At 38.8% G+C, this 23,737-nt stretch overlaps 1 protein-coding gene and 1 pseudogene across 1 annotated transcript; one reads left to right on the forward strand and one right to left on the reverse strand.

Annotated features, from left to right (window-relative positions):
* On the forward strand, positions 1 to 1,816 carry LOC121784803 (annotated as a pseudogene).
* On the reverse strand, positions 1,799 to 23,669 carry LOC121784793 (BEACH domain-containing protein C2-like). The gene is made up of 32 exons (XM_042183029.1): positions 23,361 to 23,669; positions 20,754 to 22,861; positions 19,407 to 20,188; positions 18,065 to 18,727; positions 17,115 to 17,249; positions 16,302 to 16,406; positions 16,094 to 16,207; positions 15,403 to 15,479; positions 15,034 to 15,115; positions 14,058 to 14,360; positions 13,006 to 13,628; positions 12,561 to 12,645; positions 12,199 to 12,393; positions 11,065 to 11,610; positions 10,840 to 10,983; positions 10,288 to 10,758; positions 9,732 to 9,874; positions 8,775 to 8,844; positions 8,593 to 8,676; positions 8,120 to 8,176; positions 7,956 to 8,024; positions 7,788 to 7,874; positions 7,582 to 7,698; positions 6,776 to 6,925; positions 6,489 to 6,573; positions 6,258 to 6,378; positions 5,977 to 6,073; positions 5,782 to 5,895; positions 4,360 to 4,729; positions 3,247 to 3,995; positions 2,504 to 2,626; positions 1,799 to 2,199 (listed from the first exon to the last, which is right to left on the reverse strand). Exons 2-32 carry the CDS (start codon positions 22,777 to 22,779, stop codon positions 2,125 to 2,127), a joined length of 8,862 nt encoding a protein of 2,953 aa, XP_042038963.1. The 5' UTR covers positions 22,780 to 22,861; positions 23,361 to 23,669; the 3' UTR covers positions 1,799 to 2,124.
* Positions 23,670 to 23,737: the final 68 nt, after the last annotated feature.

Below are 23,737 nucleotides of genomic sequence, written 5' to 3' on the forward strand. Positions count from 1 at the left end.
ATGGATATTATCAGTGCTATCTTTTACATAGCTGCAGCAGCAGCTTTGGCTGTTGTTGCGCTAGTTTCATCTTTGTTGGAAAATCCATCAGGAATGGAGACTACCCTCCTGTGGTTGGGACTGTTTTCGATCAGCTGTTCTACTTGAACAGGCTGTACGACTACCAAACGGAGATGGGCAAGAAGCATACGACGTGGAGGCTTCTAGCTCCGGGTCAGAGTGAGGCTGAGGTGTACACGGCTGATGCGCGAAACGTGGAGTATATTCTCAAGTCCAAATTCCACAACTTCAACAAGGGGTAGTACAATCAAGACATCATGGGGTATTTGTTTGGTCAAGGGATCTTCGTGGTGGGTGGAGACAAGTGGCGCCAGCAGAAGAAGCTCGCGAGCTTTGAGTTCTCGACCAGAGTGCTGAGAGACTACAGCTGTTCGGTGTTCAGACAGAAAGTGGAGAAACTGGTGAAGACAGTTCAAGAATTCTCAAAACACAACCTGTCTTTTGATGTGCAGGTACTATATTAGTCAATATATTGGTATTAGTTTATTTCTTCGACAGTTGTGGTGGCAGGCTTTGCTGATGAGATACACCCTTGATTCGATATTCACTGTTGGTTTTGGAGTTGATCTGAACTGCCTAGACGAGTCGAATGCAGAAGGGAATGAGTTCATTTTGATGACTCGAATGAATTGGTGTATAGGCGTTATGTAGATCCGATATGGAAGATAAAGCGATACCTCAACATATGTGGCGAAGCAACCTTGAAGAAGAACATCGGCTTCATCCATAGCTTCGTGGATAGAGTGATCAGAACTAAGAGAGAACAGATGGAGAAGGAACAAAATGTTGCGAGTCCCATTTTCTTTTTTGTGATTCATAATATATTTTGTATAGTTGCATAACTAATTCAGATTTCATGATTCAAGAATGTGAAGGAGGACTTGCTTTCTAGATTTCTGGTGGAGAGCAAGAAGGATCCCGAGACGATGAACAATCAGCACTTGAGGGATATTATCCTCAGCTTCATGGTTGCTGGGAAAGGCACCACAGCCAATACTCTGCAAGAATACACTTATCCAAGAAAAAATTGCACAAGAAGTGAGGAAATTCTGTTCAGGAAATGATGTATCACAGACGAAGCACTTGAAGAAATGCATTACCTTCACGCCACCATAACCGAGACCTTGAGGCTGTACCCTGCAGTTCCAGTGGTACAGCAACACAAACCTTAGCTTATGCTTCTTTTTCCTAACTCAAAACATAAGGTGAGAGATCACTTATGTTCTTACATGAACTCTTCAGGATGGGAGGTGTGCTGAAACGGACGACACTCTGCCGGATGGCTACAGACTGAAAAGGGGAGACGGTGTTTACTACATAGCGTATGCAGTATATCTGGGGAGACAATGCAGAGGAGTTCAAACCGGAGAGATGGCTCAAACATGGGGTGTTTCAGCCTGAGTCGCCATTCAAATTTGTGGCATTCAATGTAAGTTAGCTTGTCACTATGGAGTTGAACTAACTGCACACGTGTTTGATACTTTGCTCGATGTTCAGGCTGGTCCTAGGACATGTCTGGGGAAGGATTTTGCCTATCGACAAATGAAGATCGTATCAGCAGCACTACTTCGCTTCTTCAGGTTCAGATTGAGTGATGAGAGCAACATAGGGACGTACAGAACCATGCTCACACTTCATATCAGCGGAAGTCTCAACGTTCATGCAGAACCAAGAACAAACTTGTTGAAGAACTGAGATGTGAGATTCTACAGGCTTGATTTACATTATGGAAAAAAAAGAAAAGAAATCGAGGAAATTTACATTGCTATAATATTAAAATACAATATTCTCGTTTGTTTATACAATAATAAGTGGCAAGAACGGCCTCAGCAGAACACAAAAATCTTTACACAACAACATATAATGAGAGAAAAAAAATAGTCTTCTTTTGTACACAATGCGAAAAATAACATTATGAAGAAACTCATATGAGGCCTTTCAAGCAACAAAACTTGCCAACTTGGCGTGGGTATTACAACTACAACTATTCAATAAACATCCAACGACTCACTTCCTAGTGCAAATGAAGTCTTCCCAAATGTGACATCGATCATCTTAGGCGTTTTACTTCATCAAAGGAGATAATCCGTCACCTTCCCAGCCCAGTTTGAGCATCTGATCGACGACTTTCAAACTCAACTGCAAGGAAAAGGAATGAGTTATATTTCCTTACAACAAGCAAACAGCGAAACAAAAGAGCCTCAAGTAACATCCCCATCTCCGATTGCAATTGGAAAAATTGTTTACGATATTTTCCCAGAGAAAAAGCTAGTGACGCAATTCACAACTTCCTTCCCCTGTGGAAAAGTCGAACGCAACAAAGCTATATGCTGTGATGTTTCACAGGAGAATGGTATTCAAGAGTTCTCAAAGCATGTATTTTTCGTAATATATATAAGAGAGAAATGAAAAAAGCAAGAGACTGATAGCAGGTGCAACTTACCGAAGGATCGGTGTATATTATCAACTGTTTATCTGCTGTAGAAACCAATAGATTTGTATTGTCTTGATTCAGAGCTATACAGATAATATCTTGTCCTTCTGCTAGTTCTAATTTATGAAAGATCTGCAGAAAAAGATCCCAAAGCATTAATAAAAGATAAGGATGTGGGTATGGGTATGTGATCAATACGGAACTAATTTTAAACGTAGAACGCACATAAGAGAACATTGAAAGTCATTTTTATATAGTTTAGTTCATCTTAATCCAAATTTCCTATAATGAACTAAAAATGAAGTAAAACTGACATTCGATGTTCTCTTATAATGACCTACTCTCTCCGTCCCATAAATTTTGTCACATTTTGACCGGGCACGGGTTTTAAGAAATGTAATGGAAAGTGAGTTGAAAAAGTTAGTGGAGAATGAGTCCTACTTTTATATATTAGTTTTATTATAAAATGTGAGAGGGAATGAGTTAGTGGAATATGAGATCCATTACCAAAAATGGTAAAAAGTGAAATGTGAAAAATTTTGTGGGACGGACGAAAATGGAAAAGTGTGACAAAATTTAAGGGACGGAGGGAGTATTTATTTTGGTTCTGTGTTCGGTATTTAAGGGGGTGTTTGCCTTTAACGCGGCCCTATGGGTATGGGCACAAATTTAAATGGGAATAAATTAAGTGCTGCAGCCATGTATAAGTCCTAACGGGACTTTTATGCAAATGACATCAGATCTGATCATACCTCTAAAGTGTAGAGATCAAAGTAGCAGATAGAAGGCAGCTCCCGTTTATTTCCTTCACTTGATTCATGATCTGCACTCAGCTTAGGACTGCACTCAGAACCTCCATCATTTTCCACAGAAGGGTTTAGTCCTACTAAAGCACTACGACCATCAATAGAGACCTCTATGCAAGTAATTGTTGATGAAACCGGAAGTTGTTTCGTAGCAACCAAAATTCCATTAAGAGTGTAAGTGCTGATAGCATACAGATTCTTATTCCAGGTTATTATGATTCCATCAGAAGATAGGCACATAGAATGAGCTTCAATACCAGGCAGCCTTCTAAGCAGCCGACCTTGCCTTATTGAATGAATCAAGATATCCGAAGAATTGGAACAGGAAGCAACAATCCCAAGATCTGAACTGACAGCACAGCATGCTATTTCCTCTAGATGACCTCGAAGGACATGAATGGGGCCCTCTATCCTGTGCCTCGTAGACTTGTCTGCCAAGTTGGATCTCCTTGCACTGCTTGACGATCTAGGTGTGCTGGGATTACCTGAAATCTCTGGCAAGCTGCCAGAATGTGAAATTGTTGACCGATGTATTCTCCATAATAGAACTGTAGCATCCCGAGATCCAGACACAAGATAGTTGCTATCATGAGACATAGACAAGCACGTTACTGGGGCATAATGTCCTCTAACTATTTCCAATGTTCTTGCTCCATCAGCTGAAACCAGCCTTACGCTGTTGTCCACATGCCCACCTAAAACAGAGTATTAGGTCTTTAATACAAGTTTATGGAAAGGCCACTGTTATAGTAAAGTAAATGCCTAATGAACTAGAAGCTAAAGTAATGCTGGGAACTCAAGAAGTATCAAGGAGATAGAGTATGTCATAAATTACAATTCTGTGGGATGATAAAATCATAATAAGAACAAAAAAACCCCACTTAGTTGATGTTATAAGATTTTTAATTTATAAAGAAAAAAAATATTTTGGCTGATAAACAACGTAACCAATTTACAACCAAATTAGGCTCGAAGAGACAGCCTTCTGGAACTTCTGAAAGTCACATATACTCGGAAGGGAAGCATTAAAACCAAATTTCTCTAAGAACATATGCTCACCAGTGATAATTTCTCTGTCACAAGTAATACAAACTATTCTTGTGCTTTGGATTCCAGAACTTGGAAATGCTAGTGCCTGAGGAAAATTCCAATCTTCCGACTCAGACAGAGTTGGGCTTTTGAACATTCGCATAAAAGTTCCACCGGCAGCACCTGTATCAGGCTTTCCATGTTGAAAAAGGAAAGGCGTCCCTTGGCCATCAGGTGTGTTTGGTTGCCATTTATGTTGTGCTATATGCGCCGCTGGAGCATTGGTGTCAACAATTATAAGAGAGTCGGAAGATGCATGAATGGCAGCAGCAGGCACATTGCAACGCTCAGGAAAAGGAACCATATAAGGCTTAACCTCAGAGGGATTCCTGAAAATGGTCTACTCACAAGGAATACAATCAGATACACGGGACTTGCCTCTTCTAGTGCAAACTAAACAAATTTGGTTAAGCTAATGCAAGCCGATAAACAGATACATATAGATATTAAACATTGTTGACAAATATATTAACTGAAAGGTTATAAGCAATACATACCAGATAAAAAAACCAATAATGGAGAGCAAGCAGCTCAGTGATTCTAAAGCCATGCACAAAATCTAGCTGGTATCAGGAAATGTAGCCACAAACTAGTACATTCTTTGAGATCAACAAATGAATCCGTCTTTGAAAAATAGAAACATTTGAAATGGCACGGGTTTTAAATTTTAATGCACAATTGGTAAAATAAGAGAGAAGAATTGGTAAAGTAAGAGCGAGGGGGAGAAAAATGAGTAAAGTAAGAGAGAGGAAGAGAAAAAGGTAGTGGAAATAGAGTTAGTGGAATGTGGGGTCCACTTCCTAAAATAGAAAATTTAGAAAGCTTCTATTTTTAAGTCGGGCCAAAATGGAAATAGTTTTCTATTTTTAAGAGACGGAGGTAGTAGTATAATTCAGTTTTATTCGGTTTGTTACAGATGCCTATAAAAACCAACTAAACAAATCAAATGCTCATCCCTATCTGTAACCTACTTTTTTTGAGATTCTATCATATAGATTGAGCAGTCTCTTATTTTAAGATCAAGTATTTAAGGTAGAATCTAAATGTGTTGAAACTGAGCCAAGATCAAATTCAGTCAAATATTTCCTCGGTCTGATTTTTATCACTATGGGTAACATAAATCATAGTATATTCGATTTGATGATATATTTGATGGCATATAATCCCCCATCCCCAAATCATTATGATCTGTTGCTATAATATTTCAACTCTAACTCAAAGCCTCAGTTCTCTGACCCCAAAAGATTTGGGATGAGAACCAACTGGATTATACCCACATCTTCTACAGCAAGATTCAACTGTATTATGTCCGTAACGATTGCTATGGGCATGCTTGTTCGTCTACAAGGGGGACAATAGAGCATAACTATAATCTGTGGCATTATTAAGTACCTGCATTTGAAGGACATCTGCCAGCGGCATCCTTTTTATGTGAGGCACTGTCAGAAGTTGTGAAGGGGTTTGGCCAAAGTAAGCAATCTGATCTTGGGTAGCACGTTGTTGTACCTTACACATATATTTAAACATTGAAGTGTGGGAGTATAATTGAGAAAAAAGATTGAAAATTGAACAAGAAAGCTAACTTACTGGGTCTGGTATCTTATCAATATCTACAGTTCCTTCATATGTTATATAAAAGAAAACATTATTAGCTTGTGTAGCTTCTTTTCCACGTTGCTTATACCTAAATATGAAGAAATTTGATAAGTATTAGATCAAAGCATAATCATCAATAAACATGTGCATGCGACTGAGATATAGAAGAGAGAGAGAGAGCAGGTCCAGGAGTTAAAAAAAAGAGAGGGGGGGGGGGGGGATAATACACAAATATGAAAAGTGGGCTATAAGAACAAAAAAGTGAAAAGTACCCAAATATGAGATCGATCCATTCATGCAAATGTTCTGAGACATGCTCACTCTCAAGTGCCATCCGATGCTTATGGACAAAATCAACTGGATTTTCGGCCCAAGGAGGAAGCCGAACTGAGCCTATAATGTGAACAGATGGTATAAATATAACACAAAGCTAGGGTGAAATATTTGTCTTATCATGAATACAAATCAAAATTGTAACGGAAGCAAGAAACTTAGATGCATACCAAGCTTTTCACCAAGTTGTGTTGTACCAAAGTCAATTGAGTTTTCATTAGTTAAAACCTCTGGAAGATAAAATAGCTCCGGAACCTATATTCAGCACCGAAAGGAATTGCAATATGATATTAGTATATTTAAGTGCTATATATCCTCAACGCCTGGCAGCAACCATGGCCAATCAAATTAATACAACCATATGAAAGAATAGCAGGAAACTACTCTTAAATTCAGGTCAAGATGAAAAAAATGCAACAAAAAGGATAATAAGCCACAAGAAAAATGATGCATTTACCAATTCCTTTACGTCACTCATGTCCTCAAGAACTCCACTCCAAGTTGCAGCAATGTCTGAGAACATTCTGTCAGCATGATCAAACTTGCCGCCTTGGAGTTGAATAGAAAGGGTTGTAAAAGGTTCTATTCTAGTGAGGTAATATAACACCTGCCACACAAAATGAAAAGAAAATAGGATGAAAGTTTGATATGGTCTAGAACCAAAGGGAGAATGATTTTGACGGAATTAAAGTTTGATATAGCCTAAAACCAAAGGGAGAATGATTTTGACACTAGGATTAGGAAAGAAATGCTCCTGCAGAAAAACAACTTCACAAGCTTTTTTAATAGAAGGTTCAATAAAGCCAATGAGGAATCAATCATAATGCATATAATGTAGCAATATATCTACATACTGCTTGATTTGATGTCCTTGGCTCTTACTAGCTTGTGGATCAAATACATGAATTTAGATGATTTCGTTCTCATTCATCATAAATTTATTCGACACATCACTGATGAGCAACTAGAATGCAAAATGTGATGTGATAATTACATCCAGTCTCCAACTAAAACTCTGGATAAATTTTGACAAATTTTATGCCAAATCTCACAAAAAAGAATGATGGATAAAATCTAAAGATGGCTCTTGCAATCATTACTAATTACTCTTGACTTCCTCATAAAAGAAAACTGCTCAAGTGCTATCCAACTACTAGTTTGCATCTGTGTGACAATGTTGCTAGTAAGCATTTAAACATGTCAGTAGGCTTGAAGAATGGTATTATTTGTATAACGTAAAGGATGATTATAGAGAGGACCTACTGTTCCAGCTGTTGAATAATGTGAACCATAATGGAATCGGGGAATGACTGGATCTTGAAAGCTGGAGTATCTCTCTTGGAATTTGTGTAGTCTCTCAGAATTCAAGGCACCAATTGGCTGCAATACAAATTTTATGTAAAATTGAACCATTTTGTAATTTAAATTTACAACAATAAAAGAAAGAAAATAAAGGAGATCTAAACCACCTTTGAGAGGTCTCTGAAAGAAGAAGGATTTGAAAGATCCAAGTTCTGTGAGCTGTAATCAGAGAGAATCCATGGGAATACAGGATACTGCACATAAAAATGCAGATGAGCATTAAAATATCAACTTTTCTACCATAAGATGAGTATGGAATGTCAGTAAAGTCTCACCTGTGTTATATCATTATAGCTGCGCCCAGCCAATGTATTAAGCTGCATCAAATATTCAAAATTGCTGATCTGCACAAATGTATTAAATGGCCAATTTATCAGACACTCGTCAGTTCAAGACAAATTACTGGATATTTGCACTTCAGATTGATTTTCAAAAGTACCTCCCACCTAGCCCAACGCTCCATCAGTTGAGTTCTCTTTAGAAGCTGTTCAGGTCTCTTCAATATAGGAAATAATAACACTTTTTAGAAGGCTGCATAGTAAGATCAGTTTGAAAGCTCAAAACATTATGATCCAAGTATGCACTTCCCTTATATGGGGTGGAGCTAGCCTTTGGCTAGATGTGCAAATGCGCTCCCCCCTCCCCCCCAAACCCTCTCTCACTATCCTATATTTATATACTACTTAAATTTAAATATATCTATGGATATTCACTAAATACCCCCTTCTTAAATTTTCAAAATTACCCTATAAATATCCCCCCCCCCCCAACAAAATTTCCTGGCTACACCCCTGCTTATATTCACAAGTGGAGTCAGTTTCTTTGCATGGAAACACTTAATTCATTGACAAAGGAATATTGGTTTGCATTAGTTAATATAAAGGAGGTAGGAAGATATCACTAGATCAATACCTGAGTAGCTAGGTAGACATTGTTCAAATGAGGAGGACGGGCTTGGACAATAGCCCGATATGCATTTTTCCGTCCCTCAGTGCTCTGCAGGAAAAAGGAGAAGTGGGCGCAGAGGGTATTAATTACGCTCAAAAGGTGACATGTCTATCTTGAAGAATTATAGATTATATGGAGAAGCATACCCCAAAATCAAAAAAGTAATTTGACCTGTCAACCATGAACAGCTCAAGTGCACTTCTTCTCAACAGATATCTGAAAGAGGCAAATGAGTCAATAATGCACATTCCAAAAGAGGCCTTACAGCATTCTAAGTAACAGTGAAACCAGATCAGAGACTCACAAACATAAAAGAAAAAATAAAAGCTGGCAGTAGGACAAATATGGTCCATAGGAAATTGCATATTCAAGAACATACTGTTTTATAGAATCACGCTTAATTGGGAATGTGGCAGGGATACAAAGCCTTCAAGAATTCAAGAGAAACCTAAATTAATGTGTCCCTTTACATATAACATTAATGAATTATGAATTTATGATGTTCATCCTGGGACACCCTTGTGGCAGACTTCCCTTGAGCCAAAGGGAGAGGTAAGGGTTCAAGCCTCGGATCTCCCCTCCCCCAATTCCAGAAAAAACAAAGAAACATGCCTGTTCAGTCAGTGAGTACTCCTGAGTAGGAATCTAACGATGATAGTTTGAAAATGCCATATACAAGCTATTAAGGACTTTGCACTATTCTACCCCCTCCCCCTAAAAATGGTCTTTGCACTTTTATATATTGACTATTGTTCATTAATAATCACCAGAACGTGAAACTTTGAACAAATAATCTTCCAATCATAGATGACAGAAGATGTTTCTAGGAACTGAGTAACATTTTAAGCTGATGAGTAAAACGGTTTGGATAACTTAAATACTTGAACAATGAAGACGAGAATCATTTTCCTCAGCATTTAAAGGAATCTGTCTCCCAGGATAAAATAAACACAACAGATGAAAAGGAAACAAATACAAAGTCTTTTACAAACCAGGTCATTTAGAGGCAGAAGAAAATAGGCAGTGGGACCGTTACAAGTAATATAATGAACATGAAGAAAAGATCAGTACGGCCATGTGAATGAACCAGTATCAAATCTAACCTTCTGCTGTATACTTGGTGAAGCAATGATATCAACCAGCTTCGATCCTTTTCTTCAACTTCATTGTAACCTTTGCTCTCCACATCTCTCATAGCACTATTATCCATGCGATCGATAATAAAATTGACTCTCCTAGTCGTTATCTGACAAAAGACATAATTTGACACATTTGAAAATAGAATACTAACAAGTAGTTATGCAAGTAAGTTCAATATCAGCATGAGCATCATATGGAATGGAGCTTCAGAAAGTGAACAGTGGGAGAAGGGTTAAATATAGTGTTGCCACTTAATGTAGCACATAGAAAACCATGGTTAGTTTTGGTCTCAAAACCACACTGTTACTTCCTAAACATGAGTGAACCTGAATCACTATCACTTGTTTTTGCTGTCCCATATTATCATATTCATGGTTCCAATATTATCAGATGCTGAAATTTCCAATAGCAACAACACTAGCAGAAAAGAACATGCAGAAAGTAAGACCGCATTTATGCATCAGGAAAATGGGCTAGAACAATACATAGTATATCTTGATTAATATATGCAGAACTTACTTGAAAAGTGCCTCTTAGGACCTTTAGTGGACGGACCATTGATGATGGAAGCTCAAGAACAATCCTTTCATTATGCTCAAACGGGACATAGCCGGGAGCAACCAATGTTGGAATAGGTTCTGAGTCCAGGCTATCAGTAACTGATACTTCCAGAGATTCCCCTGACTTCAGTGAATTCTCACCGCGTCCAGATGATATTCTCTGAATATCATCAGACAGTTCACCACTTGCTCTAACATCCATATAGGCCACGTCCTGCTCATCCTCATCATTTCCCAAATCAGATGAAATTGCTTCTACAGCCACGATAGAGGCATTAGATGGACTTGCAGCTTCAGGTTTTTCCTGCTTCTGCTCTATATGGTCTTCATAATTTGCAGCAGCACCATGGTGATCTGATCCTTGATAGTTCCTCCGCAATATTCTTCTCATTCTCGAAGAAGTTTCCATGAAATCTAGCTTCCAGAAAACCTGACACCATCAAAGTTCACACTAACAGATTATTGACTCAAACACACAAATAAATTTAACTAGTCCAGTTTGTAAACATACATGCTTAGGTTTGCATAAATCATCACTAAATGGACCAAATAGACATCTCATCTTGACCAAGCAGTGGATAAGCTTGCGCCATTCACGTATTCCAGTGAGCATTCGGTGCTGAGATATTATATCAGCTTGTGACCTTCTGTCAACCTAAAATCAGACAGAAAGTTCAGGTAACTGTGATTTGTGATATCAGAGATGGTTGGAACTTTCAACACAAGAATGCAATACCTCAGATCGCTGCATATTTCTAGCCAAAGCTAAACTTCCAACGAGAACAGCAATATACTTGTAGGAAAGAGCATTCAAGTCTTTCCCATATACAGATTTTGAATCCACTGATTGTAAGCATTCCATCCAGGCAGTTCCCATGGCTTCAGAAACATTCCATCTCTTTACTCGTTCAGAATCACTTTTACTCCGACGCTGCGCTGATGTAGCCATTGCCACAGCGCTGAGACCTCTTCCTGATCCAATTTTTGAATTACGTTCAAGGTCTCTGGCAGCAGACAAAGCAGCTGCTTTTGCAGCGGCTTTGTCCTTTGGAACTGCCTGAGGTTTGCTAAGTGTCTCCAGCGGTTTCTGGAAACTTGAAAAAGTATGTAGCTTATTCGTTTTCCGCTCAAGCATTGATGTGTCACGCCGAAGATATGTGGAAGTTGGAGGAGCAGTGGTTTCTCCACCAGCAGCACCGGCAGCAATCATTGATAATGCCATAGCAGCGGGGGGTGAGGCAAAAGAAGCAGCCCAGCTAGGAGACAGCATGGCTAGAGCAGCCTAAAGGCATCAGTAAACAAATATAAGTTATTTTACTGTCTGAGGAAAGCAGTGTTAGCTAGAATAATCATAGGAGTGACCGAATTCTTGCCCTATCATGGTGAGCAACTTTTTTCTTTTTAGATGATAAATAAATTGATCCACGACATATGAAGGAAACCTGGGCTACAGGCCTATTGAGAAAATATTAGCTAATATATATTTTCTGAATACCTGTTAATGATGGTGGGCAAAGTGAATCTGTGGTTACAATTGATGACATATCAATGAATTTCTAGCGGCTTCATTTCATGGATGGGTGTTAATGCAGAAGACAAGTTAAGATGTTCTTTAATCACGCCCAAGCCTAATGCAATCCAACACATAACTGTAATGTTCTTACACATAGTTCATGCATGTTTTTTCCATAACAAGTTGAGCTGGGACAGATGTTTGCATTTGACTACTTTAATGTATGTGCAATAATGATTCTCTATATCTTACAATGAGAAGCATCAAAAGCTGAACTGATCCTAGTTTGTGCGACTGAAAGAAGAATCCCTAACATCAGGCAAAATGTAATTGTTTCAAATAGAAATGGATAGCCACCTCAATAGGTAGAGCATCTGCTGCCAGAGCACGATCATTAAGAACAAGGGGATTAGCACCATCTGCAGTAGCAAGTTCATGGATTCCTGCCAAAAGAGGCCGCCATCTTCTTAATACAGCAACAAAAGGGGGAAGGATGCCCTCCAGATATTGTTTACGTAGAGGACTTCGGTCCTTTCCAATTGCATGCCACACCTACAACATGAAAATATACTATGGTAACAGCATATTAATTAGAATAACTGTATTTTAAGTGTCCTATTATGGACTTATATAAAGCAAAAGCAGAAGAATAGAACAGCTTTCACAAAAGGGTAGAAGACTTTACAAACAGTAGCACCATGACAAAATACAAGTCTGACCTCTGAATACAGGACGCAAGACGTAACCAGGACTCGCTGCCTCTTCATCTCAGTAATTGGCATGTTCAAGATTGGAGACAACACGCTGCAAAAAATTAACAGTCAACTAGTCTCATTTTGTGTATACAGAAAAACATCCTGCACTCTCCAGGTGAGAGAATAGTCAAGAATATGTGAAGCTGCTATTTAATGAACTGGACGCTCTTGTTCAAGCCCAACTGGGGAGACCATAGGTCGATTGGTAGACTGTGTACCAGCATTAGATATAGTGCTATCAAGTTGAGGTGTTTGTGTAGCAACATGAAAATGGCACACGTTTAACTATCAGCTGATGGTTACTAAAAAAATTAAAAAGAGACATAATAGCAGATTTTGCATTTGAACACATTATATGCCACCACCGGGAATAAACTCCTTGCAGAAGAATAAAAAATTCATTTGGTACCTCCAAAGCAATGCTGATCGTGGTTTCCTATTTGGTATTCTAGTGTTTGTCTCTAGCGAAATGGTGCTGGTAGATTTTCTGTGGGAACCCTCTGTTGACCTTTCTTCAGTACCGACATGCCTCATTAGCATGTGATCATCACCATCATCATCTTCCCTTAATGAAGCAAGCACCATCCGAAGCATACAAAAAAAGGGTTGGTCACTATCCAATAAATGGTAAAGAGCTGCCATGCCTCCCATTCCAGTACCAGATCCTCCACCAATACCCAGACCTCCACCAAGTCCGGACTCATCTAATAGCAAAGCTTGAAGCATTGCAACTGACTTCTTTATTAGTGGAAGTTCAATCCAGTTTCCATTAGCATCCTTCTCTAACGCCGATTTCCAGGACTCCCAACCGCTGCCACCTCCACCAAATTCAGATGTCGCTGGTGGAAGTCCAACACCATACCACAACCGACTTCTGTATTTCCATCCTTCTGCCAAATCTAGGACACAGCTCCCATATGACACAAAAGCAGAGGAAACTAAATCATAAGGTTCTGCTGCCACTGCAGCAGTCAATCGTTCCATTACAGCTGGTGAAATTTGCCCATTACCATCTGCCATTGGAGCAAGAGCCTACCAAGAGCAAGTAGATTTAGTTTTTCTAGTTGTAACAATCAAATGCAGGAAATTTGAAAGAGGTACTTTGATCATGTGTAATGTTAGACTCATTCAGGACCAAAGCTCCAATCTATGCCTTTAAAATCAGAATTATGGGAGTAGTGTTTCGGGAACAGCTGACAGACCTTTTGCCATGACACATAGGATATGACATGCCAACAAGTAAGAATGTTTTTTATGGTGCCCCTCAGACAGGTGTAAATACTTGGAATTGGAGCCTTCTCAAATTTAACATACAATGGTCGACTAGAAAAAGGTGTTGTATTAGACATCATGCTGACTTGCTAAGTAAAACTAAATAAAGGTTAAAACACATTCAAATATTTCAATATTATTGCAGGTAAAAAATGCTCATGTCATCAAATAATATAAGTACATATATACATTGAGAGAGGGTCGTCCAGAATCACTAGTTGATGATTTTTGAGATGCCGTAGGATCTGGTGTTGCAGTTGAAGAGCGGCCGCCCTGAAGAAATATACTCGAAAGTGGAGTAGCAGAAGTAGATGAAGCACTGTAGAGTTTACTCTGCAACCGTAAATGGTCCTCAACAAGCATTAAGATCACAATTGCATTCTCAACCAAAGCAACAGAGAGCTGAGCAGCATTCACGGCTTCAATTTTTGCAGCCTTAGGTGTCAATCCTCCAGCTGCCGCACCAGCAGCCGCTGCAGCAATAACTTGAGTCTGAAGCACAGAAAAGCTAAAATGGCTGACATTGTTGTAGCATTGCAAGAATAGCGATAATAAATAATCCGTAGAACATTACCAATTTAGCTTCATATTTTGACAGGTAGGCTAAAAATTGGTACTAATTGTTTTAAAAATAATACTCCCTCCGTATTCAAAAAATAGAAACATTTGAAACAGCACGAGTTTTAATACACAATTAGTAAAGTAAGTGAGAAAATTTGGTAAAGTAAGAGAGATGAAAAGAAAAATGAGTAAAGTAAGAGAGATGAAGAGAAAAAGTAGTGAAAGTAGAGTTAGTGGATTGTGGGGTCCATGTCCTAAAATAGAAAGATTCTAAAGTTTCTATTTTTAAGAAACAGCCCAAAATGGAAATAGTTGCTATTTTTAAAGAACGGAGGGAGTAAAAATGTACCCCAGGAAGTGACTCAAAAAGAATACATATGAATAATGATTAACCTTGAACATTTATCAGTAATTGTTGAAAAGCAGTGTTTGAGACTTGCTTAATATACAGAGGCCGAAGTTATTGCCACACAAGGCAGGAGGATAATACAGGCAACAGAAAGCAAAATATTGTCAGCAAATGAAAAGAAAACTAATAACAAAACTGAAAACCCTATATGGCCAACCAGAAACAGAAATTTCTGTAGCAAAGATATAACATTACCTGATTCTGTAATTCTCTAGCAGTAAAGTCCAACAAGCTACCCAGAAGCCTTCTTTTGAAGATGGGCAATGATTCTTCACGTCTGTGAAGCACAGTATCAGCCTCTTGAAATTCTAGAACAATTTGCACAATGTAAAAAAATTCTATAGCCACAGGCCCCATAATTGCTTGTATTGGCACAATTTCAGTTTAGATCGCAAACTGTCCTCAGACCAGAATTAGGAGAGCAGAACCCACAAGTTTTAACCTTGATTGATATCGTACATGAGGGAATTAAAATAATGATACAGTAATAAGATTTGAGAAAAATCCATGGCTCTCTACACTATAAACTAGAATGCTGAAAAATGTAATTTGGGCAGGCAATACCTGAGCCTTAGATCTCCAGTGCTGGAACCACCCACCATACACAGCCATTCTGCACAATGAATTGTAGCTTCAATATCCTGTCACAGTAATGGCCAGATACACCAATGAAACTCAGAAGTTGACAAAGTTGGGAAGAAACAAAGAGATTAGCTTAAACAAGAACAAAAGAAGGATATAATGATATGTACTATTGGAAGGCCAAGATTTTCGGTTGGCACCAAATCTTTTGAAATAGTACACATGCAACTCATGCATTTCGTGGTACTGAACTATGTAAAGGTTGACACAGTAAAGAGAAAAAAAAACAAATATACCATAGCCTATAGGATTTAAGATATCATCTCAAGACAGTCACCCCCACCCCGCATATGTTCTATTAAAGTATTACTTACTCCCTCGAAAAATAGTCTCATTTCAGAAATGGAAACTTTCTCCAATACTTTACCCACTTTTTCTCCTTCTCTCTTACTTTTTCTCCTCTCTTACTTTATCTTCTCCCATCTCCCTTACTTTACCAATTTTTCATTACAACCCGTGCCGTCCACAAATGGGACTACTTTTCGTGGACGGAGGGAGTATAATTTTGCGAACACCTCATTTGCTTGGCGGAAAATACAATTTTGCGAACACCTCATTTGCTTGGCGGAAAATACAAAGGTGTGAATAGAAGACAACAAAAAGGGACACTGACCTTCCATCCGTCCTTCTGGCGCATTGAATGTTCTAATAATATTATCAAGAAATTATGTATGAAATCCTCTACATCCTTCAAGCTGGAAGGGTTACCATTTTTACTTCCACCTCTCTGCATAAAAAATGTAAATGAGAAATGGCACCACAAAAGGTTCCATAAAATACCCATGTCAGCCATTATATGGGTAAGTGATAAGTGATGTGACCTCATAATTAGATATGAGAATCTCCAAGATCCACTCTGGCCATTCTTCCATGCTTGTTAGGCAGCTTCTGTTTTCTGGATGACCGCAAGCCAAAATCAGAAGATCCTGACATAAACATGAGGTGTCAGATTTCAAATGGAAAAGACACCAGCAGCACTATTTAGCTTCCCCCAAAAAAGGCACTAGGTTTAGCAATCATTTAAATATGGTTTTGCAATGTGCATTGTGGTAGAGTAGCATTTTGGGATAAAAACTTTAGACATAATGGTCTTGTGAAAGCAATACAAAGTTTCATTACATAATTCAACAAAGAAGATGAGGAGAAAAATAGAGTACTTTCCAAAAAACTCTGTTGTTGCTATATAATGCTCAACCCTCTACTACTGGAGAGATAACACCATAACTTGAGGCATGCAATGTATATTAAATAATACACCCATATGAAGGCAAATAAGCTAGAAGAAAACAAGGGAATGAGAAATGTATGCCCAGAATATGCCTGTAATTTCATGATAGCATCAGCATTAATCAATTGGAAGACTCTACCAAAAAATGCTTTTAGACCAAAGTATATATACTTCAAATATCAACGTTATCTTAGAAGTGGACTCATGTTTTCCTTGCTAAACAACTTTATCATATAAGAACTCTCTCCAACACTACCTCAGCAAAGCTCCTAAAATAGCACAGAGAAAAAAACAAATGAAATAGAGGAAGTTGTGAAAGTCTAAAGAGATTGAAACAGAAAAAGTCTGCATTGATCTAAAATCAGATTCTCCAATCCAGGCAAAGTAGAATGTCACAACTTAGCACCTGAAGTGCTCGACTTTGCAGTGATGTTGATGCATATGGAAGAGAACGAAGCAGAACCAACAAGATTTGCAAGTGCTCAAAGCGGTGCCCTGGATCATGGAAGTTTAGACCATCCTCTGTTGAAGACACATTTATCTGGAAAGCAAAGATAACACCATAAACGTTTCTAAAAAACAGACCAAAATACAACTTAATACTTAAATTCAGTATCTCCTTGCATATATTGGAACATCAACAATTCACTCCCTCCGTCCGTGAAATGTTCTCCACTTTTTCCATTTCGGTCCGTCCGCGAAATGTTCTCCACTTTGCTTTTTTCCATTTTTGGTAATTGGAGCCACTTTCCACTATCTCATTACATTCACATTCTATTATAAAACTAATATATAAATGTGGAACCCACATTCCACCAACTTTTTCCACTCACTTTTCTTCACACCTCTCAAAACCCGCGCCGAGTCAAATGAGGACAACATTTGGCGGACGGAGGGAGTAATATTCAAGCATAATACTGCCAACCAATAAGGCATACATAATGGGCTTTGTGATCCAAGCAATACAAAGGAGTTCATGATAATTTTGCAACAATAAAAAAACTGTAATGGGGATAAATATGTTAGGTGAATATCCATAATTAACCAGAGAAGGTTGCAACAGACATGAGAATTAGTTCAATGCAATAGGCGTGAGAGAGCACATCAGATCCAGTTTACCTCTACAACACGCACACTATTTGGTAAGAATTTGTACCAACCAATTCTGACATAGTTATTCATCCTAGCACCGCATTACTCATCAAAGATTGAATTTTCTCATTTAAGCCCACTTAAAGAGCTGATGGAAAAATACAGAGCTTTTTAAGGCCCTATTATATTCCAAATGGCATTGCAACAACAACAAGCAGAAGTTTCTTAAGGAAGTAAGAGGAAGCAAAAGGATGGAGGACGTACTGAGGCAGCCAATAAAGCCTTGTACGCATTGGATGTCAAAAGCCGGTTAGGTGCAGCTTGGAAAGCCTTTTGTAGACCATAAAGAAGAAGAGAAACCTTGTCATCAAACATGGTACCTCCTGCCTCAGGCAAACCATGGAGGTTGCTCGTCACATCCAAAGGAGCAGGTGAATCAAATTTTAAATGTCCAGATATTACCAAAGCACCCAAGAGGTTAACAATTCGTACGATTGTGCCGTCACTTTTGTCAGCATTATACGCATTATTCCGTGCATTTTCAGCACTTATTAAGTAACTTATACCACCCAAGTTTTTAGGTAATGGATTAGTGGAGGTGGATGAAATCCTCTCAGTGTTAGATACAGTAGAACCATCAAAATTCTCAAATTCAGAAGCATTCTCCTGTAAACTCAGATCTTTTCTCTCCAAAGATTTCCCATCACCATGATTATTGTCTTCATCTATTTTGGCAGAAGATAAACCTTTATCATGTTCAGTCAACATTTGTGAGACATCACGGTCTCCAGATTTTGTTTCACGCTGCAACAGAACAAGAAGGGTCTCCATGCCACCACATGATATAAATGCCTCAGCAAAGGTTTGAGCCCGCGATGTGTTCGGTTGAACCACAAGCCTGTAAATCAAATGTAGCACCCTAGCAACCTGGAAGGAGAGAGAAGCCATAAATTCCAGAAGATTTGGCATACATGGTTAAAGAACTTCACAATTAGATTGATATGAAAATTACTACATACCAAATAACCAAAAATAAGGACAGAATATTCGATTATACAAACAGGTGCCAAAATGTTGGGTGCAGAGTGAAAGCAAAAATTTATATCATGAATAGCCTTCATATTGGCTTTTGGCTAAGCTTATCAGCAGCTTTGTGAATCGGTAATCCCGAAAGTTAAACTCACTACGTAATATTTGTCTTGTTTTCAGCTAAGTTTATCTATACGTCTTATTTTCAAATTATTAAATCTCAATTTCCAAACACTAATCCAAACATAATTTCATTCCACATACAATCTGGTAATCCCAGCAGGGAAAAGTTAAAACTAGACATGAAGATTGAAATGCAATTAAACAAGCCCATAGATTTCACTGATCTGAGAGGACATACGAGGTCAACGCAATTAAGTTGCTTCCCATGCGTCTTTATTATAAGTCAGATACATTCTAATATGCAGTTACAGAGATTTATTCATTATCACCCATGACTCCATGTAATGTAGGAATTTTTATGTTTGAAAAAGAAACTAAGACAAAATGACAGAAATGTTTCAACCACCAATATATTTTTAGACAAGGAAGTATAAAAGCATAAGTGAGTTTGTACCTGATTTGACTGGGGACAGTCAGCCATGAAGCCCAACAAACAACGGATATCATCTGCAGCCAAGGACGGTGGAGCTGCCAAAACTAATAGCTCGATAACCACTAAAAGTTCATCGACTAAAGCATTCACTTCGCCAACAAGACGAGCATCCTCACTCGTATAAAATGTATTAACAGAGTCAGTTTCACGAACAGTCCAATAGCACCGTCTGCAACCATCAAGGAGCATCTGGATAGCATTTGCATCTCGCATCACCGATGACTCAGTAAAAACCATGTCTGCGAGTGATGATAAAAGTTTTTTCTGCAGTCCATAACTGCATAATCTCCAAATTTTTAGATCAAGAAGCAGGGTGCTAAAGAGCTGCACTTTAAGTGCATGATTGAACTTCTGGGACTGGCATAAGGAGACAATAGCAGCTACAAGTTCCTCACGACCATCACGTTTTGCACATTTAAGTGAAGATAAAGTTTGGAGGAGATAATTCAAGATTCGCGATAATATTTCAGGGCCTCTTCGTCGGCAGAACTCTTCATTGTTTCCAGGGTGGGTAATAGCCAAAGATATAATTCTGAATACAGGAGCTGCAAGTGCAGTTGTGGCCAAGGACAAAGAAAGGTCACTTTTCCGTGGCTGAAGGCTATGCTCATGTACACTGCCAACTACCAAAGGCAGCAAGAAGATGGGGCCTCCATGAGCTAAGGCCCATAAAGCTTCTGTTGGCCGCATTCTTGTAGCAACATGCACTTGACCAAGAACCTCTGCTGGCCTCCGGAGGTTGCCTTAAATACACAAGATCATTATTCGCCAAGGAGAAGTAGCATGTCAAGTAGTTCAAACCATGCATAAAAGAGAAGCAAGAATATAATGTAGAGATTCTGGAGTCATTTATCATTAAATTGATTTTGGGGTAAAAATGTGTGTCAACACTCTACATTAGTGTAAAAGCAGGCTCCACCAAAAATGCTACAACTAGGGACCAGTTAATATGTATGGGGAAACAATGCCACTATTTAGGAAAACAATTTTGACTCAAGAACAGAGAGAATGATGTCATGCAAAGGATAGGTCTATGCTGCAAAATAATTCCATCCAATATTAATTTTCAATTAGTCTTCAGGTGTGTCCCAAACATAAAGCAAGAAACTAATCCATATCAAAGAAATAAGAACCACCATATGGTATCAAACTAAGTACAAAACAATTTTATATGGATACAATTAAAAAACACCAGCCATTTCTAACTTAAAGAAACAAGGTGATCACAAATTGCGAACAAGTTTATATTAACAATCAAATTTGTGAACCTTTATTTATATTGAGTTTTTCAAAAGTGTATCTTGATACCTGTCGCACCAGAAGGGGAAGCATCTGGACAGAAACGACCACTGAGCAAATTAGGATGGTATAGAAGATGAAGGCATCCAGCAATTTCAGCATCTAGAAGTGCATTTTCCCTGGCCATATTATGGATATGGTTTGTTGTTGCCAGCCATGGGGACCCAGCAGCAGTTCCAAATGAAGGCAGCACATCACCTCCTCTATAAGCCAAAAGTGACATCCTTTCTGGCCCAATTGGTTCTTTAAATATATATACAGGTCCCATCTCAGCAAACAAAGGACACTGGCGGCGACGGCGTTGTAATCCAGCCATAGTTGGAGGAGGATTTGTGCCAATACAGCAAAACGCAAGAGGCTTCGAAATTCTCGGCAAATCAAAAGGACGACTTTCATACAATGAACCATCAATGTACAGCCTAAGCTCACTTTCGGCCTTTCCAAGAAGACCCTGTTTAACAGTATGTTCAAGGCCAACAAAATACCAGCACTGCGGCTTGAAAGCATGAGTAAAATGCAGTGAAGCTTTCTTTCCCTTCCCACTTCCACATTCAACAACCAGAAATTGAGCATGAAAATATGCTTCCATCCCTTGGTTGTCAGCAGATAGGAAACTGAATAGACGAGGCATGTGTGCTGTGCCTTCACCAGCTAGTGCACTAGCAGCTGCAGCAGCTGACATGGGGGATGACTTCCCGGATGTAGCGGCAGCAGCCATTGCAATTGCAGCTGCAGTAGTTGCTGTACTTATGTTGTCAGCAAACGATTCAATGTAGATCCAAGTTGCAAATGCATATCCATTGGTAAAAGGCCACTTGCTTTCACCTGGGCCCAGCAGACCAGAACTCTCACCATCAAACTCAAAAGTACTCGCTGGACCTAATACCTCTTTTTCAGCCATCGCTTTCTCTAGTGAATGCATTAAACGAGATGCCCAGACTGTCCTGAGAATTCTGTTAATTACTTGAAGCCAATAGTGCAGATCCCGTGGACTAAGCGAATGCCCAGCTAAGTACTGAATACAGTAGCACAGAGGAGTTCCATCCCATTTCATTTTCTCTGTTGAACAGATATCCTGAACGAACATCCTCTCGGCAGACCGAAGTAGTACCCCCAACAAACCAGCCACGGAGCACATTGCTCTATTCCTTGTGCAAGCACACAAGATGGCTAGCAGTCCTCTCGCCATCTTAGTCCTAGGAGACATAAAACCATCAAAATCTCCCATGTCGGGGAGCCAGGGAATGATCTCACCAGCCACTATAGCAGCCCTAGAGTTCAGCATCACACTGGGTGGATTCTCATCCAAATTCTCTTCAAAAGACTCAACTCCTCCCATGGTGGAAAGAAGTGAATCAACTACTACGTAAGCCACAGCAACTGCATCCGTATCTCCTCCGAACCTCTCAACACCACTAACAACATTCTTCATTTTTTCTAAACTTTCTGGCTTCCCCATTATCGCTGAATCTACTAAATGCAAAAGCTCTGGAGACCCAGTAGGTGACAACTGTTTAGATTTTGGCTTTTGAGGCGAATCGGCAGAGTATCCAAAATCTACATACGGGTGCAAAACATCAAGACTAGATGAAGACAGGGACTCATTGATGTCATAGTTGGAGTCATTCTCAGCCCCAAAGCTTGAGCGGAGACCATAATCCAGGCCTGCATCTGGTGAAGAATCTATGCCAGATGACGGAACATTTGGAAAGGTAAATTCAAATGTTTCCTCACTTCCAATAGATGAATGTCTGATGTCATCAGGACCTGGAGACTGATTAGTTTCAATACCTATTTTTTCCTTATCTTTCAGCGGAATATGGTCAAAAAGATCATCATCTAAAATAGGAGAAGCTGGATTAATTCCCTCTAAATCTGTACCACCACCCCCATTATTGGCATGACTAGCATCTCTTTCTACATCTGCAGCTTTAGATAATACTATATTATCGTCTAGGCTGGTGCCTTCATTCTTCTGTGATTCATGGTCATTACCAGACATTTCTTTATGATTCTTTGTTTCCTCTTCTTCCATTTTCTAACAAAATATAAACGCATGCATAAACATATATATATTCAGTAACATAGATTCCTCGTATGAATTTCTTGTAATAAACCTGAAAAACAAAATTGGAAGCAGTCAATCACACAGAATTAACAACCATATTGAAGTTTGAACTCCATAACGGGAGAGATAACAGAGGTGAACAAAACTAAACTGAAAATATACACTTTTCAGAGAGCAGAGCTTCCACTGAGTTTAGGTTTTATGTATTTCGAATTTCAACTAGAACTCTCATTTCATGGACCGTGGGTAAACGTCGGAGCTAATGCAAGCTTTAAGAATTAAACAATTTAGTCAACTAAACAAAATGCTTCTACCATTCATTTTTCCCACCACACGCATACGAATCAAACAACAAGCACAAGTGATAAAAGTGAAGTTAGAGACACTCAATCAACAGATCCCAGCAACGCATTACGAATTCAGAAGCTACAAAACGAAATGCAGATCAGGCTTCGGAATCGGAGGATCTCTAATTCATGCAAACATGCGTTGCGATAAGAATTGGCGAGAATCACCGCGAATGCAGACTGGTAATTATTGTTTCTTACCTTATAATTAAAGGTTTGCGATAAAATCCGGCAATTTGATTGAATCAGCCTTCATAAATATGGGACAAGCTACGGCGATCGGATGAAGAAATTTGGAGAAAATTGAATGAGAAGAAGAGGGGAATCGAGATAGGAGCGTGAGGAATAAAAGTCCGATCCGAGCCAACCAAATAAATATTTCTCTGCTTCAAGTTACATTCCCTAATCGTATGTTTGCTTTGTTCATCCCAAATTGCACAATTATAGAAGTAATTTGGAGATAAAATATTGGTAATTTTCCTAGGATGAGTGAATATCAATATCAATCAAAATATAAGCAATACTATTAGTATTCAGAATTGAGTTTTAATGTTATGCATTTTTTCTTATTTTATATT

Source organism: Salvia splendens, chromosome 2 (assembly GCF_004379255.2).
Source record: "Salvia splendens isolate huo1 chromosome 2, SspV2, whole genome shotgun sequence".
Taxonomy (NCBI): Eukaryota; Viridiplantae; Streptophyta; class Magnoliopsida; order Lamiales; family Lamiaceae; genus Salvia; species Salvia splendens.

Bases quoted from the DNA above. Each gene is read 5' to 3' on its own strand.
- LOC121784793 (XM_042183029.1), bottom strand. From the start codon at position 22,779: ATGGAAGAAGAGGAAACAAAGAATCATAAAGAAATGTCTGGTAATGAC. The intron at 12,394-12,560 runs GTCAGACTTGTA...TTCATGTTGTAG, and splicing joins CTTGCGTCCTGTATTCAGAG to GTGTGGCATGCAATTGGAAA. The intron at 6,574-6,775 runs GTAAATGCATCA...TGCTGAATATAG, and splicing joins TGAGTGACGTAAAGGAATTG to GTTCCGGAGCTATTTTATCT.